The following is a 16,819-nucleotide window of genomic DNA, read 5'->3' on the forward strand; positions in this document are numbered from 1 at the left end:
TTGATTTCACTTTGCTACACATCATTTTGTGTTATGTTAAAGTGGACTATAAAAAAAATCCAACTATATAGGGTTACAGAGAATACATTTCTTGTCTGTTAAAGCACTACCATGAAATTGACAGTTACTGTTTTGATCATCAGTTTGGATGGCTCACTGTCTCTCTTTTTTTTGTGTGTGTGTGATTTTTTTTATTGATTTTATATGAAAAAGCAAGCAATAAAAAATATAAAATGGCAAATAACTTACTGCTTGTATATTTCCAAATGCCACATGCTTCTTGGGATCCCCAACAAAGTTAGGCAATTATGCAATTTTTACAATTTGTCAAAGCTGCAAGACTAGACAATTTAAAAAACCAAAACAAAACGGGCAATACTACACAGACATAACACATGTACAGTGGTAAAATAAGACAAGATATAGATAAATAGGAAAAGAAGGAAAGTAAAATCAATGGAAAGACTCTGTTAACTTCAGTGGGCTTTGGATCGAACCTTAGTGCCAATAATGGATGCCATGATTTGCATATACATAAAATAGTTTGTATTTTTTAACATAGTGCCCATGGTTTACCATTTTGAGATGGATGCACATGATTGGATGTAATGGGTAACAGCTGAACAAATCAGAGATAATATGCTGCAAAGGTATGCTGTACCATAGGGTTGGAAGGGACAGTAATGGTGGAGCTCAGTAACTTTGCTCTGGTCACACAAAGAACCAGACCACTGGAGTCTGAATCATAGCTTTAGTTTCCTAGGAAGTTGTGAATTTTTCATCCCCCTCTCCTTGCCAGGATCTGCAGTTCACAGGACTTTAAAAAAAAATCTTGGGAGATGAATTCAGTTGACAAGAGGAGGCACCTTTCATGTTCCAAATTTCAGAATACGCCCTGTTCTTTTTAATTGTACTAAAATTGGAGAATCAAAGGTTATTTTGGATACAAAATGATGCCCAAGACTTTTCAACAAAGTTACTGTGGGCCTGATTTACCCTGTTGCTTACACTAGTGTGATTCCATTGGAGTTACTATTGGTTTACACTCATGTAAATGAGTTCACAATCAGGCCCTATATTTGCATGTCATTTGTCATCTTCACCCTGACTTTTAAAAACGACCCTGACAATCACACTTGTGCTCTGATTTATGTAAATAATTAATCACACAGTCTAATTTTTTATCATCCGCTTTTATAGCATGTTTTGGATTTGGCAGGACAGAACACAAACAAACTTGAGCCTTAACATGACGAAGGTCTTTTCATTTACAGGAGAAATTTGAGGGCTTGTTCCGTACCTATGATGACTGTGTGACGTTCCAGTTGTTTAAAAGCTTTAGACGTGTGCGGATAAATTTCAGCAGTCCTAAATCAGCTGCTCGGGCCAGGATAGAGCTGCATGAAACACAGTTCAGAGGAAAGAAATTAAAACTATACTTTGCACAGGTAAGAACCTTTTGGCATGAAAGCTTTTTTCTCCTTCAGTTTTAATGGGTGACTGCTGTATGATCTTTTGTTACTAAAGACACACTGTCTAATAATATTGGATGAAAATAATAGCTATATTTGACTGTTTTGAAGTGAATGGGCCAAATTCTGCTCTTAGTTACAATTGTGTAAATCTGGACCAATTCCTCTGGAGTCAGAAGTGTTACTCTGGATTTACTCTAGTATACATGAAAGCAGAATTTGACTCTGTGTTTTCAGTGCTCATAAAAGGCTCTAGTAAGCTAGTTGAGTTTCCTCAGCTCCAGACTAAAGCTATACACTTTTTGTCAAGTCCAAATGTCATCCCTTAGCATTCTGATTTATTAACAAAAAGATAGTTCCAAAATAACAGTGCATGAACACTTCCCCCTTCTCCTCAGGACCTGTCTATCCCAGGCTCTACTTGCCTTTTCTAGAAGGTTATTCCCTCCTTCCTTCTATTCAGTACTGAGTCTAAGCCACACCAGTGAGTACTCAATAAACCTGAAGTTCCCTGCAGGGTTCTGAAACCTGCTAACAGGATGGGCCCCCAGGAGAACACCTCCGTTCTATTACATTACCTCCAGGGGGAGAAGACTTCTGATTGAACAAAGCTGTTTAATCTAGCAGACAAAGGCATAAAGAGATTCATCTTCCTCTCTCTAGAACTAGATGAATTCAGACTAGAAATAAGGTATAGATATTTTACAGTGAGGATAATTAGCCACTGGAACAATCTGCCTAGTAATATGGTGGATTCTTCATCACTAGAAGCCTTTGAATCAAGATTAAACGTCTTTCTAAAAGATACTGTCTTAACAAGAAATTATGAGTTTGATGCAGGAATTACTGGGTTAAATTCTATGGCCTGTGTGATGCTAAAAGGTCAGACTAGATGGTCACAACAGTTCTTTCTGGCCTTAGAATCTATTCATGAACAGCTGTGGAGACTGAAGCCCTGCATTTATCTGCAGAGGAGGAACATTATGGGCAGAGGCACTTTAGGCTGGCTCACATAGCAGCACCCAATGTGCCTTGGAGGAACCACTTCTAGAGATAAAATGATTATTCTGTTTCCAGGCTCATTCAGTCTTTGTCCTCTCTGCTGAGGCTGCCAACAAGAGGACTGATGTGGCAGTGGCCTTTGTGATTTGACAGCTGTGCACTGGAAACTTGACTGAGACTCACCAACATATTTCACAGATGTTACCAAACAAACAGTAGTATCTGCTCTTTGAAGTTTGTGACTGTCTAGTCATCGTTCCATTTGCATGCCCTACCACTAAAATAATCTGTGTTTCTAATACATTCAAAAGGTTCAGACCTCTGAGACAGATGGGGACAAGCTTCATTTGGCTCCACCACAGCCCGCAAAACAGTTTCTCATCTCGCCTCCAGCCTCCCCTCCTGTAGGGTGGCAGCCAATAGATGATGCAACACCCGTCATCAACTATGACCTCCTTTATGCAGTTTCTAAACTAGGACCAGGTAAGTTTTGCAGCCCTCTTGTATGAGAATGTGTTGACTTAGGCAGATTGGAAATAGAGTGACGATGAATAACTAAGAATGCAATTCAGCCCGGTACAGAGAGCAGCTCAAGGCTTATATGAAGCTTAAATCCATGGGTTTATGTGGCATTTAAGTAATGTGTAGGCCTTGGACTGGCTCTCTGCTCGGGACTGATTTTACTCTATATGTATAATTATTATTTCTTAACTTCAGTCAGTGTGCTTGGTGCTGTACAATACACAGAGCTATAGGTCCTGCTCCCAGTAGTTTATCATCTAAAATGCAGACTGTCAAAATCAGAGAAGAATGCACTGACAGACCCAGAGGATGATCACACAGAATGTTTTCATTGCATTGGTTTGTTTTTTTATCGAGTTGGTGGGTTTATACACTAGATTATACAAAGGTCAGAAATAAATGCCATTGAGCAAATTCTAAGAGTTCCTTCCAACAAATTTAGTAGGGCCCAGTCCTGCAAGATGTTGAATGCCTTCTGGGAGGTCTGAGCTCAGTGGGGACCCAAGGGACCTAGCCCCACACAGGATCAGGTGCATTTTGAGATAGCAGCACACGCTAACATTCTAAGTGACTCTCTTGGGATTGTTCGTTAAGAGAACTAACCAATGAACAGCCCCCCCTTTGGTTACAATGGGGAGATTTGAAAGAAGTGTGAATGAAGAAGCTATTAGGTGAATGGAGTCAGTGTGGCGCCCAGGGACATGAAAGGCAGATGGAGACTGGATAACATGGTATAATGCAGGCAGGTCCTCCCATTTTATGGTGGGGTATAGAGCTGGTTGGGAATTTTTCAACACTTTTTTCATCAGAAAATGCTTGTTTGTCTAAACTGAAACTGAAGCTGTTCATGGAGAGAGTCAGTTCACAAAAATTTCCTGTTTTGAAAAAAATAAAAAAAATCACAATTGTCAAAACAGCCTGTTTCTTCAACATGTTAGAAATGAAAAAGTTCTGTTTTTTTTAGGTCGAAATGACTTTTCGTTTAGAAATATGTGTTTGAATGTAAATGAAATGTATGAAAAATATCAAAAAGTCTAAATTAAAACCAAATCTTTCAATTGAACCAATTCTTAATTTTTTTCAGAGTTTTGGTTTCTGAAAATTTTCAATGTTTCATCCTGTTTGGGATGGAAAAGTTTTTCAAAATCTCAAAAATTAGCACAGGATGGGACAACCATTTCCTGCCCAGCTCTGGTGTGGAAGCCCTATTACTGTTCTAGGAACAGAAGCCCTATCAGTGGATCTCTACTGGAACTGCTTTGCCAAACACGGGCTTTCTTCATCCCTCCACCTCCCAGGGTCCAAAAGGGTGGTGGACTACCCCATATCCTTTACCAGTGTGGACCCATGAACCCTCCCCACCCTTGATGGAACAACAGGGAAGAAATCTGCAGGAGGGGAATCTCCAAGATATTTCCTCCCTCTTAGTCCTCTCACATGGATTTTCCTGCAGATGGGGAATATCGGTCCAACATTTCTTACTGTATTACAGTCCATTATTCCCATCATCAATGCTTTGTGCTTTTAAACTGCTGAATAAAAGGAAAACAAAGAACCCTCCTTTCCCCTTGCTGCAGCAGCATTATAAATGGAAACATGTAAATGAATCCTCTAGCTAGCTGAGTAATAAATCAATTCCTGTTCTGGAGCAGTGAAATGTGAAATATCACTCATTATTCTGCACTCTGGGACAGTATTGCACGAAGGTCATATTCACTCTGATTTAAGGAGCCTGCAGGGAGCAATATGAAAAGTCATTGTCTGCTCTTCCTCCTCCCTGCCCCCCCTTCTATTTTTAGCACTTGTTAGGGAGATCAATTTTAGTTAACTGCAGAGGAGGTCTTAAAACAGTGCTGCAGTTCTCAGTTGTGCTCTTGCTATAATTAGTATTTCATTAAAAAACAACAACACAATCCTCTGCATCTCATCTCCTTTAAAACATGCTGCCATGGCTAAGGACACAATTGCTAGCATCTTATGCTCATTATATCAGACAGATCTCAAGCAGCATTTTGCTTGCTTTGCCGATTGTCAATTTTAAGTATTGATAGAAATATTTTTTCTTCAGTTTGTGTGTGTGTGTGTGTGTGTGTGTGTGTGTGTGTGTGTGTGTGTGTGTGTGTGTGTGTGTGTGTGTGTGTGTGTGTGTGTACGGTGAAATTGACGTTTACTGGCATTTACAGATAAAAATCTAATCCTTGCAAGCCTAGATTTCAATGGTGCATAGTACCTGTGCTGGCCCTCTGCACAGGGATGAGTTTCACCCATTGATTTCACTGGGAATCGAATCCCAACACCGAGCCTTGATACTTTTTAATCCAGTAAAGTCAATGAGCTGCAGAATATTAGGCATTGGTAATAATAGGCACCTACGGGCAAATTTAGCCCCTGCCTTCACAGTCAGAAAGGCTGCCTTGCAGCAGAACCTGTGAAGTTCCTCTGTGCAATGGGAGGGGCTGGATTCAAGGGGCACATACTCCAACTTTGTGGAGATTCCCTGCCCAGCAGGATGCATGGGGTAGAGATGAACCCAAGGATCTGCTACTGTGTGGATCCTCCTGTCTTTTTCCCCTGCCCTGGGATGGGGATAGCTAGGATTGCAAGCGTTATTGCAGTCTCAAGGTTGCAGCAGTGGCTGTTGAGCAGCTATGAGGCCTGGGTGGGGAGGATTCCTTTCCCCTCTGCGTCTCTCTGGTACCCAGCTGTGATACTCAAACCAGGAGGTGGATTTGGGCCTTAGACTATAAAGGGTTTAAGCAACACACCCTGCAGTGGGGTGAATTTCATCCTTATCTAGTACCTTCCAACTAACAATCTCTTAGCACTTTACAACCATTAATTAGTTCACCCTTGCATTCCCTGGAATGATAGGTGAGCAGTATCACTGTATTACAGATGTCAAGACTGAGCTTCAGTCACTTGTATAAAGCCATGCAGTAAACCAGTGGCAGAGCCAGGAACAGAATCTGGGAATCCTGACTCCCTGTCTCCTCTAACCAGTAGCCCACAATTCCTCCTATCTTAATGACATTCCTATGTCTGTAGTAATTATCTGTATACCAACACGAATTACTCAGTGACAAATGCCAGAGAAAATATGAAATCACTGCACTGAAGTATTATAGAAGGAAAATAACTTGACCAGAGTCCTTAACACGAGGGTCTATTTCCTCTATTGGATGCATGTGCATCCCTGTGTAAAAGGTCAGCACAAAGGCCTATGTGCCCACTTAAGTCCTACTTCAGCCCTGTTTTGAGGATGTGAGTGGGCCCATAGGCCTTGTGCTAGCCTTGTCACCTTCGGAGTAAAAGCTGCTGGCATTAAAAACTATGTAAAAAATCCTATTGCCATCAGTGGTACAAAGCATGAGAACCTTACACAGTGGGCTATTGTCTGCATGTTTTTTGTGAAGTTGGTCTGACCTTCTTTTGGCTATCTATATTTGGGTCTTCCCTACTCGTGTTCAAACACTGTATCACAAAGGGGAAAGTGCCACGTTTCTGTGGAGTTTTACTGTTGCCAGGCATGTTTGTTGGTTTAATCCTTTGTCTTAGGAGGTACAAACACTAATTAGCCACCCAAGCAATGATCATAACAGGGAAAATTCACCCAACAAAAAGAAAATGGTGATTTGCACAAATAAGTAGAATTTTGCCAGGCAGATATAATCCCAGTGTCCGTCTGTTGCCTCCTATTTCTGGATGGTTGGAGAGCATTCTGTAGGGAAATCCCCAGAAAGTAACCCACATTTTCTCAGAGCTCCCCCCACTTAAAAAAAGCAAAACTCCTTTGACAGTAAATTCCGATCCTTTTTTGTTTCCCAAAATGTCCCTACCCTCATTTCCTGCAGAATTCTTCCCACAAATCTATGATGTGCCTTCCTTTGGGCCCCAATATCAGAATCCACATTCAATCTGGCTTTGTCCATACTCTGCTAGCGAGACTCTATCATATGTCTCGATTAGGGAGCTACAGGCATGATTCTTCAAACAGTTACTCCCTTCCATATAGTTATTCATGCTGATACCTTATTGTGTGTGGTATACTCATTTCATAGAACTAAGATCTGTCAAAGGCCAACTTTAGAACCTGTTCCTGCAGTCTTTATTCGTGTTGAAGTCAGGGGACCTATCATATGGGTAAAGTCTACTCACCTGAGGGGTAGATTGTGACTAACCTGAATGCAGCCTTGCAAAAGAGTAAGAAACTTCCACCCTCCTTGCACTGCTTATGTTAGGAGATACCTAGATCTTAGTTCCAGATGTTGTCAGAGCATATGGATAGTGCAGCAGATAGTCCCGCCCAGGAGGCAAGGGGCAGCGGGGACAGGGAATAGGTGGAGCCATGCTTTACCTCCAACATGGCCTGTGCTGACTTGTGGAATTGGCTGGTCATGTGGTGGGAGTAAACCACCCTGAAAAGGGTTGTAGCAAATTATAGAGACCTGCCAAGTGTAATTGGGGAGTGCCCCAGGAGATACTGTGCCTCTGAGTCAATTTCTGCTATGGTTCCTCCAAGCATGATGCAGCTGCAGTTGAAAATACACAATCTAGCCCGGAGTAAGGGCTGCAGGATCGGGCCCTAGAACTGATATATGTTTAATATCATGTACGTTACATGTAAACAGCCCTATTTTTAACAATTTAGTGAAACTGCAGTTACCGTTTTTTAAGTAAGTAAAAAATGAGTGATTTAATAAACATAAAAAGGACTAGAAATGCCAGTGCCTTTCAAAACACAAAACAGTGCAGGAAACACAGGAAATTTAGGAGGCATAAGTGGAAAAATTCTGACCATTAGGCAATTTTTGAAGTCAGTAGAATTCTCCAAGAGTAAACGTTAGCAGGATATAGTTTCTAAACCTCTATGCTTTCACTAACTGGACAACCTGGCTACAGTTTTCAACCTTCTGGGCTGGTCTTCAAGTCCTCCTCTACTATCCACATCATTTAAACTATCCAATGGCAAGTTTAATCTCTCTCCCTTGTGCACCTTCAGAGTTCTTGTTAAAATAATTTCTCCTTCACCTCCCCAAAAAGGAAAAAACCCTAATAAAAATCTTTCCTAATAAGTCCTAAGAAGACTTTATAGGACATTCCTGGAAATAGGAGATGGAGGGTCATACTATGCCACTGAAAGAAAAGATCGATCTGTAGTGCTCAGTGCAACATGGCATGGCATTGTTCTAGTGCATACCCCAGCCTTGTGACTGAGGACCTGATTCACCACCAACTTAAATACTGGGAGATATAAAGGGTAGCCTGAGGTCAGCGAGCTGGAGTTCAAAGAAATTCAAAGGAACAGGGGGGCTGCTGTATGCAGGGAGGCTCATCTTAGTTGCCAAGCAGAAGGCCTGGGGAGTGCAAGCCTGCAAGGGAAAGGCTAGATCCTGCTACACTTTCCCTCTTCACCACTGTTGTGTGGTGTTTGCACAGAATGATCCAAAGGTGGCTGGAATTCAGTGGTGGGTTAAGTGGTTCCTGAGATTCTACAATTAAGGTACAGGCCCAGGCTGGAAGTGGTGCAGAGTAGCCCTGCTCTGAATGGCATTGTGCCTGCTTTACTGTCCATTCGAGAGATGCTTCTCAATCTAGAACTGTCTACCTCTGCTGGCCAACTGGTATGACTAATGCTTTATCAGGGAGGGTGCTAGCCAGGAGCAATTCCTGCCTCTCACCTGTGGTAAGCCCTTGTGTTGGAGGTGCAGTACAGGATTGGCTCCTTACGCCTCTTCTCCTACCTTCAGCGCCCACACACAGGCCAGACCCAATCTGACCTGTGTTTTTTGTAAAGGCTATAAATGTAAGATGTTGTTATGATGCTAACGACACATTTAACATGGAGCAGACAGTTCTGAACCTTTTAACACTTGATCATGATTCAGAACAGGGGACAAGGGAGCTTCAAAACACCACTACTCTGCCTTGATAACTAATTAATCAACCCCACAAAATACATCCATTGTCAGACAATAAAAGCGTCATAGTACAAGAGGAGCCCATCTATGAGAAGCCGTGATACTGCCTCATAGAGCAATATAAAACCACATACTATTCATTTTTTGTATGATTTTTTTTACATTCTAAAACATTACCAGTCTGTTCTTGTGCTATTATTGCCGTGTGTGCAATCACCAGAGGTCACCGATTCTTTTATGGTTGAAGTCACTGAAGCAAACTGTGCCTCATCCCGAGTAGTTTGGTTCATTGCATAATGCATAATGGTTGCGATATAAGTCCCCTAGTGCTGTTTTTCTCGTCTGCCAACTAAACAAAAACAGTAGAGGAAAATGTAAGATATTTGTAGAGGGCTAGGAGTTCCACAGGTGCATTTTCTGGTGTTTCAAGGGGACATGATGTGTGCCACAGCTTAATTCTTCTGTGCATCACTCCCTCCAGGCAGATTAGAGTTGATAGAATTTATTTGGTGAACCTTGTGATATTCTTCTGAACAAGATGATGTGTATTTCCCTAATCCATTCATTTTATAGAGCTGGCTAGATAATCTATAATTTAGACAAATGATTATGCAATTTGCCTAATGTGAGGGAGTAAAGAATAAGAGGAGGGGACCCGTGACATAAGGGAGGAGAGAAGAAGGACCACCCAAAGGAGATGCTGAAGGAATCACCAGAGAGGCAGGAGGAGAATAAGGACAATGTGCAATCATGGAAGCCAACACAAGACAAGGTATTGGAAAGAAGGGTATGTCAACGGTATTACAAGCACCTGAGAAGTCCAAGGTGATGAAGACGGAGTAAAGGTCCTGAGAGTGGCCAAGAAAAGACTGGAACACCTCAGTGACTATAGTGGAGTGGAGAAGGTAGATACTGGCCGGAGGGGATCCTGAGTGCAGCTGGAGGAGAGGAACTCGAGGCAGCTTTTGTGAACAGCACATTCAGGGAATTGAAGAGTGAAAGGAAGAGAGGAAATAAGGCAATGATTGAAGAGGAAGATGGAGTTAAGGGCTGGCTTTCTCAGGGTGGGGGAGATCAGAGCGTGCTTGAATTGTGCAGGGAAGGAGCAAGAGGAGACGTTGAGGAGAAAAAAAAGGGAGGGGTTGAGGGTGAGGATTAGGAGGCGGGACAGGATGGGATCAAGTGGCAGGGTTAGAGGAGGGAAAAGTGGGTAGGAAACCTGGTTATTGATGGGTGAGGGGACAGCAATGGGGAGTGGGGAAATTGTGGCATACCTTGTCTATCTTTTTCTAAAAGAAGCCAGCAAGATCCTGTGCAGGGAGGGAGAAGGGTTTATCAGAAAGTCAAATGTTAGAAGTACATGACAGCTTTAGTGTGGGCAGCTGTACAACCACGCTGTCTCACTGCAAAGAACTGTTTAACAAACACCAGAGCTGTTTTGCACCAGAGCAAATCACTGACTTTTCGGTTCTCTGACCATACTGAAAAATCGGGGAGGGGAATTGTTTTGGGTCACACAAAACATTTCATTCTATCCAAAATGAAACATTTAATGAAAAGTTATTTCAAATTGAAAAATCAAAACACTTTTTGTTTTTAAAATGCCAAAATGAAGTGTTTTGATTTTGTGACTGAAACAATTCAGCGGATTCAACACGAATTCACAAAATGTTTTGGTCGACTCAAATACACATTTTTGGGCAAAAAAAATTAGTTTTTGCAGAAAAATTTTGCTCCGCTGTGATAGATACATCAGTTGAACCCATCTTCCCATAAACCATAGGATTCTGTGCACGAGGGGATGTGATGTCTGCACTTAGCTTTACTTTGAGTGTGTATGAAGTGTGTGTTAAAACTGACAGGTTTTGCTGGAAGAATTAATAAGTAAACTATTTGGGCCAATCTAATTCCTGCTCTTCCAAAAATAACACAGATTAATGTTGAAACAATAACTCTAATCCTGCCCTGGGGTAAGTGGATGTAGTCCATGGAGTTGCCCCCATTTGCATTGGGGCTGAATTTGGTCCAATATGTTTTAATAGAGATTTAAAGCATAATTGTCACTTTGAGGATTTAGAAAAGGGTTTTTGAAACTAAAAACACATTTCTTCCAAATGAGTCATGGTCTCAGGCTGTGCTGTTGTCAGTTTCCCCTCACACCTGAGTACCAAATAATGTACTAAATGGAGCAGATTTACAATAGTCAGCTTTCTTGATGATTGTTTCAATCCTTCACTCAAAACATACCTGTTACCTGGATCTCCCTGGTGAACAAAAGGTTAAACTTTAAGTCCTCTTCTCTTCTCTTGCATAGATACTAAGGAAGACAGAAGGAAAAGGAAAATACCTTAGGGAAGTTAGGGATCAGCACCCCGAATGACTGGGTGAACTTCAAACTGGGGAGAATCCTATTTCTCATTCTGATTAGATTAATTTAACTTAATTTGTTTCTTTAGAACAAAGACTAACTATTGAGGTAGAGACCTTGTGGACTGCTATTGTTTTTCTGCTGTGTCATTACACTATCTGATAGTACCTTTATATTTCTAATTCTAGCTCCTGACTAACTGTCTTCTGTGTTTGGAGAACACACCTCGCATATTTTGGCACTACCACAATCTAAATAATCAGCAAGTGTAAACTGGCATAGCTCCCATTTAATTAAACCTGTAAAACTAATTTGGACTAAGAGATTATCACCAAAACATCAATCACTTCAATGGAGCCACACCAATTTATACCAGTTGGGGATTTGGCCCATGATTTCTGGGGTCAGTGTCCCTTTAAAAAGTGGGAAGATCTATCTATCTATTTATATATCTATTTTTTTCATACTGTATTTATTATCTTAGTATCTGATCTATTAATATTACCTTAGTAGTATTTCTTTTAAATGTTTAAATAACAATTACATGTAGAAACCAGACTATTTTTATAAAAATCCTATTGATTGTACATGACTGTGTTCCAAGAACTTAGTTAGATTGGCCCCATTCTCAGCCCACCCTTAACAAAGCTTCCATATTTTGGTCCACAATTTTTTAGGCATTAAAAATTGTGAATACAAAATTCTATCCACAATTATTTGCGGGAATAACTGAGGTTCTTCTTTGAGTATGTGTCAGTGTGGGTCCCACTGTAGGTGTGCATATACTGCATGCGACACTGGATTTTTCTTGGCTAGTAATGTCCATTGGGGCTCTGCCTGCATTCTGTGCTGCTTTGTGACTCCACCACCTCCCTAGGTAACCCATTCCAGTGCTTCACCACCCTCCTAGTGAAAAACTTTTTCCTAATATCCAACCTAGACCTCCCCCACTGCAACTTGAGACCATTGCTCCCTGTTCTGTCATCTACTACCATTGAGAACCAGCCTAGCTCCATCCTCCCTGGAACCCCCTTTCAGGTAGTTAAAGCCTGCTATCAAATCCCCCTTCACTCTTCTCTTTTGCAGACTAAACAAACCTAGTTCCCTCAGTCTCTCCTCATAAGTCTTGTGCTCCAGTCCCCTAATAATTTTGTTGCCCTCCGCTGGACTGTCTCCAACTTGTCCACATTCTTTTTGTAGTGGAGGGCCCAAAACTGGATAATTCCATCAGTGGTGAACTCCCATCATAGATTTATTCACCACAAAGGACACCACAAAGTGCCAGAACTTCTGCTCCAGAAGAGGCATGAGTTCAGGCTCTCTACCTTCCTCCTCTGATGGTCTTCAGCTCCTGTATGCATTCCCACCAATCCCTCTGATTCCTAGGAAGATGTCCAAGGTCATATGAGATAAGGCCTTGGTCATCATGACAGCCACCTACTGTCTAAGACAGTTTTGACTATTAGATCTGCTCCAGATGTCTCAGCAGCATCCTACATACGCCTTCCAATTTGCCCGACATCAGACCCAGACCCACTGTTGCTGCATCTGACAGGTTGGTATGCTGGCTGGCTGAGCAAGTGACAGAGACTGCTCCCTACCAGGTGAGAAAATTGTTATGCACTGCAGGAAACCTTCCACCAGGATAACTGAGTCCTTCAAATGGATAAGATTATCCATTTGGGCAACTTGGAATAATACTTAGAGAGAGGAGTCCCCATTACCAAAGATCTTAAACTATATCCTGCTCCAGAAACAAGCAGGGTTAGTGTTTACCTCTCTTAAAGTCTGCCCTTCTACAATATCGGCATGTTATGCTGCAGTACAATCGCACTCAGCCTTCTCACGTCCTCCAGTATCAAAATCCAGGGGCTTTCTTCATATCTGCTCTCCAGTCAGAGACCTAACTCCCTTATGGGACCTCAGTGTCATCCTTCTAAAGTTTATGGAGATGCCTTTTGAACTGCTATTGGATGCTCAATATACCTGTTAAGCTGTCTGGAGTGGCTCGAAAGCATGAATACCAATCTTAGGGCAGAATGTTAAGAAGTAGGGCACAAATCCCCAACTGGTTGAGAGTTCTATACTTCGATTTCACCAACCTAGCAATGTGGTAGAAAATTCTATGACTAGCAAGCTCTATATGTCCTGGGGATCTTTTGCTCATGCTAAGTAATCTTTGCCCTTCAGAGTCCAAGCAGCATAAAGATAGTATCTTCTTGTCAGGGATTTTTGTTCCCTTCCCCCACAGTAAAAGCTGATGAGACAAGACCACCTGCTCATCTCCTCTTCGTTGGTGTGGAGGGGTGCAATCAACAAAGTATTTTGTTCTCTGATGTTGGTATTTATGGACCTTCCTTTGTTGGGCAGGAGACAACCCCTTCTGCGGCAAACCAGTATTTCATACTTGGTAATGCTTCTCTCCTGCCTCGTGTTTTACAGTTTCAAAGCAAATATTTAAATATTACTATATAACATATCTGTCATCATCCTGAAAATGCACTCAATGCTGGGAGAAAAGAAGCTCCATATTCTGTATGTCTCCAGAGCCTTTCTATCTCACCTCAACAGGACTAAACCGTTTTGGCTGTCTCCCCACCTTTTCTTGGGTATAGCCGGTGCCTTGAAAGGCTGTCTTGTCACAGAGACTCTTTGAAGTGCATTATGCAGAGTATTTCCACTTGCTGTCAGCTGGCTGGCGAGCCTCTCCCTTCAAATGCCAAGGCACATTCCACCAGGGCACAGGCAGCATCTTCCACCCACTTCAGAAACATGGTGCTCTCTCAGGTCTACGAGGCAGCAATGCAGAGCCCCCTGCTAACACTTTTGTTAATCATTATGTATTTGACATGGCAACCAAGTTCAGGACAGCAGTACTTTAATCTCCGTTTGACTGATGGAACTGAACTTCGGGGGATGGGGGGAGATACTGCTTGCCTGTCACCTACAGTGGGATCCACACTGACACATACTTGAAGAAGAAAAATACTCTTCACTAACTTTTTTTTGCAAAATGATACAGTCAATTTGCATCCTACAACCAGTCCTCCAATCCTGGTTTTTGGTGTCCTCAGCCACATAGGCTTCAAACTATAAGGAACTGGGGGAGGGTAGCAACTGCTCCAGCCTTTATGGCCTTATGCAGGAGCACAGGGAGGCACTGGCTGCATAAATGGCCCTGATGGACACTACTAATCAAGAAAAATCTGATCTCATGTGCAAGGTTGCAGGTACCTACAGTGGAATTCACACACTGCCTACAGCATCTCAAAGAATCTCAGTTATTCTAGGGCAAGTAACCGTTCTTCACTTGGACACCTTCAGAACATGATTTATGGGATCACTGAGTCCTGATTCGTTCAAGTGACTAATTGCTGCTGCAGTTACTTGTGCCAGAGGCTTCTGAATGTTTGTCCCAGTGTTTATAGTTATTTCCACTTTTATTTTTCAGTGGAAATAAACCTTTGGGGAAGAATTTGAGCATAAAAGAATGTGGCATGTGAACTGGGATTATTACCTTTTAAGAGGACAGTGAATGTGAGTTACTGTACGTGGTGTGCTAGGAAATGGCCCAGCTTTGTGTGTGCACTGCACCACTGAGCTGTTTGCTGCTGACAGTGACCAATGTGGCCCTCAGTGCTGGTTAGCAGCATTGACGTCAGCCCATAGTTGAGAAATTAGCTGCAGCCTGCAGGGAAAATAGGAAAAGCAAAACCATATAATTTCTCCATACAGCATGACCAAGCTGTTTCTCTTTTTACATTTTAGCTTCTCAACAAGCCCCATAATGCTACTCAATGTGGATCCAGGAAAAAAATTTCCAAAAATAGAGAAACTTAAAGTCAGCATTAATGGGAGCACAGCAATAAAATATCTCTTGCAGCAAGAAGCTTAATTTATAGTTATTATCCATTATCTTGATTGTAAAATTGCCTCCCACCCTCCAAATAAAAATGCACACTGACCCCTAATCCCAGGCTTGTAAACCTCACTAGGATGAACAGCAAACCAGCACAAACCCCATCCTTTCCTGGTGGCAGATGCAGAGTTACTTGGAATGAGAGGGGCCCAATCCTGTAACCTTTTTTCACACGATTATTCTCGACATGAATAGTCCTACCAAAGGTCTGTATAATAATGATGTGAATGAAGACTTTTGGGATCAGGCTCAGTAATTTATAAAACCTAGATAATAAGATATTTGGGGCAGAGGACCATCTTTTTGTTGTGTTTAAACAGCCCCTAACACAATAGGGTCCTGATTCATGACTAGGGCTACTAGGCACCACCATAATACAAATTATAAGTAGTAATAATAATTTATTCTAGGGCAAATAGGATTTTGGGGTTCCATCTTACCTAGCTATATGATACCTTGCTCTCCTCCTAGAGCATTTACAGTAAATATGCATTGGCCATACTTAACTCAAAGCATTCGTATAAGCATAGTTTATCAGAGACATAGTAGCGTGTGTCAATAGTTAATCATCTTGTTTGTCAAGGTCTTAGTAAGCCAATTTGTCAAATTTAAATAAACTGCACTGGTGCTTGCAGCCGTAAGAGATGGAAATGACCTACTCCAATCAGACATCTAGTCTGCCCCTGCTAGGGCAGGATTATTCCCTACAACACAATTTCTAATGTTTTCTCCAGTTGACTTTTAAATCCCAAGCCATGAGACTTTCCCTGCTTCCTCCGGGAGACCAGGCCAGTATCTCAGATCTCACCATTAGGAATTTTTCCTGATATTCTTCTTAAATTTACTTTTTCTTAATTCCATGCCATTATTCTTAGCTACAGCTCTATGTGTACCACCCTGAACAGAGACAGCCTTGTTTAGGGGACGGTGCACAGGACTGGGAGCTAGGAATTACTCCATTCTAGACCTGGCTCTTACTCTGGTGCCTTGGGCAACTCACTTCACTTCCTTGTCCCAGTTTCCACCTCCACAATGCTGACCTACTTCCCAGGGGAACTTGGAGGGTTAAGTAATGAATGTGCACGGAGCACTTGGGAAATCTAAAGTGCTGCATAAGTGTGTAACCCATTGGTGAGTGTGTAACATGTCCCACTCAGTGTCCAATCTGCAGAGGAAATGAGTGTTTTACAACTGCAGCTACAGAGCACTGGCTCAAGCTGTACCAGCTCATGCTTTTTGCTCTAGTGGTCTCTGGTTCAATCCCTGATGCTTTGGCCAAGGTGGTGACTACCATAAGTGCTAAGTAGCTGCTATGAGTACATGCAATGGTGAGGGATATTTAGAGATGCTTATAGCTGTAATTGTTATCCTCTCCCTCAGCCTACAGATACAGCAGCTAGAGCTGGGACCAAGCTGTAGTGTCTGTAAGTGACTCTGAATGATCCCAGAGTCTAAGGGCGTTTGGGCCTGGGGTGGACCTATTTTAGATACAAGGGGCAGCCATGAAATTTGAGTCCAGAGGTGAACTCCCCCCATGGTACGTATGTTTAGGAGCTGGGCCCATCTCCATGACACACAGCTACCTTAGATCTCTCCTTACACATATACTTAAGCCTGG

The 16,819-nt window shown here is 42.0% G+C and overlaps 1 protein-coding gene and 1 long non-coding RNA gene across 3 annotated transcripts in view; one reads left to right on the top strand and one right to left on the bottom strand.

Moving 5' to 3' along the window:
* RCAN2 (regulator of calcineurin 2) overlaps positions 1–16,819 on the top strand; it is a 59,613-nt gene that overhangs the window by 34,023 nt on the left and 8,771 nt on the right. Inside the window, exons 2-4 of one of the 2 annotated variants that reach the window (XM_067544929.1) lie at positions 1,275–1,448; positions 2,786–2,957; positions 4,081–4,528. In XM_067544929.1, the coding sequence (XP_067401030.1) occupies positions 1,275–1,448; positions 2,786–2,957; positions 4,081–4,364 (630 nt within the window). In that variant the 3' untranslated portion in view covers positions 4,365–4,528. Of the gene's footprint in view, positions 1–1,274; positions 1,449–2,785; positions 2,958–4,080; positions 4,529–16,819 lie in introns of those variants that run through there. The other variant, XM_067544930.1, reaches the window with a different exon arrangement.
* LOC137150887 (uncharacterized) overlaps positions 1,193–16,819 on the bottom strand; it is a 29,652-nt gene continuing 14,025 nt past the window's right edge. The window contains exons 2-3 of the long non-coding RNA XR_010919112.1: positions 11,162–11,231; positions 1,193–1,397 (exon numbers count right to left, since the gene is read on the bottom strand). This is a non-coding gene — a long non-coding RNA (uncharacterized lncRNA). The remainder of the gene's footprint in view (positions 1,398–11,161; positions 11,232–16,819) is intronic.

The sequence above is a fragment of the Emydura macquarii genome, unplaced genomic scaffold, assembly GCF_026122565.2.
Source record: "Emydura macquarii macquarii isolate MOO-44397 ecotype Brisbane River unplaced genomic scaffold, CSIRO-AGI_Emac_v2 contig_1039, whole genome shotgun sequence".
NCBI classification, from domain to species: Eukaryota; Metazoa; Chordata; order Testudines; family Chelidae; genus Emydura; species Emydura macquarii.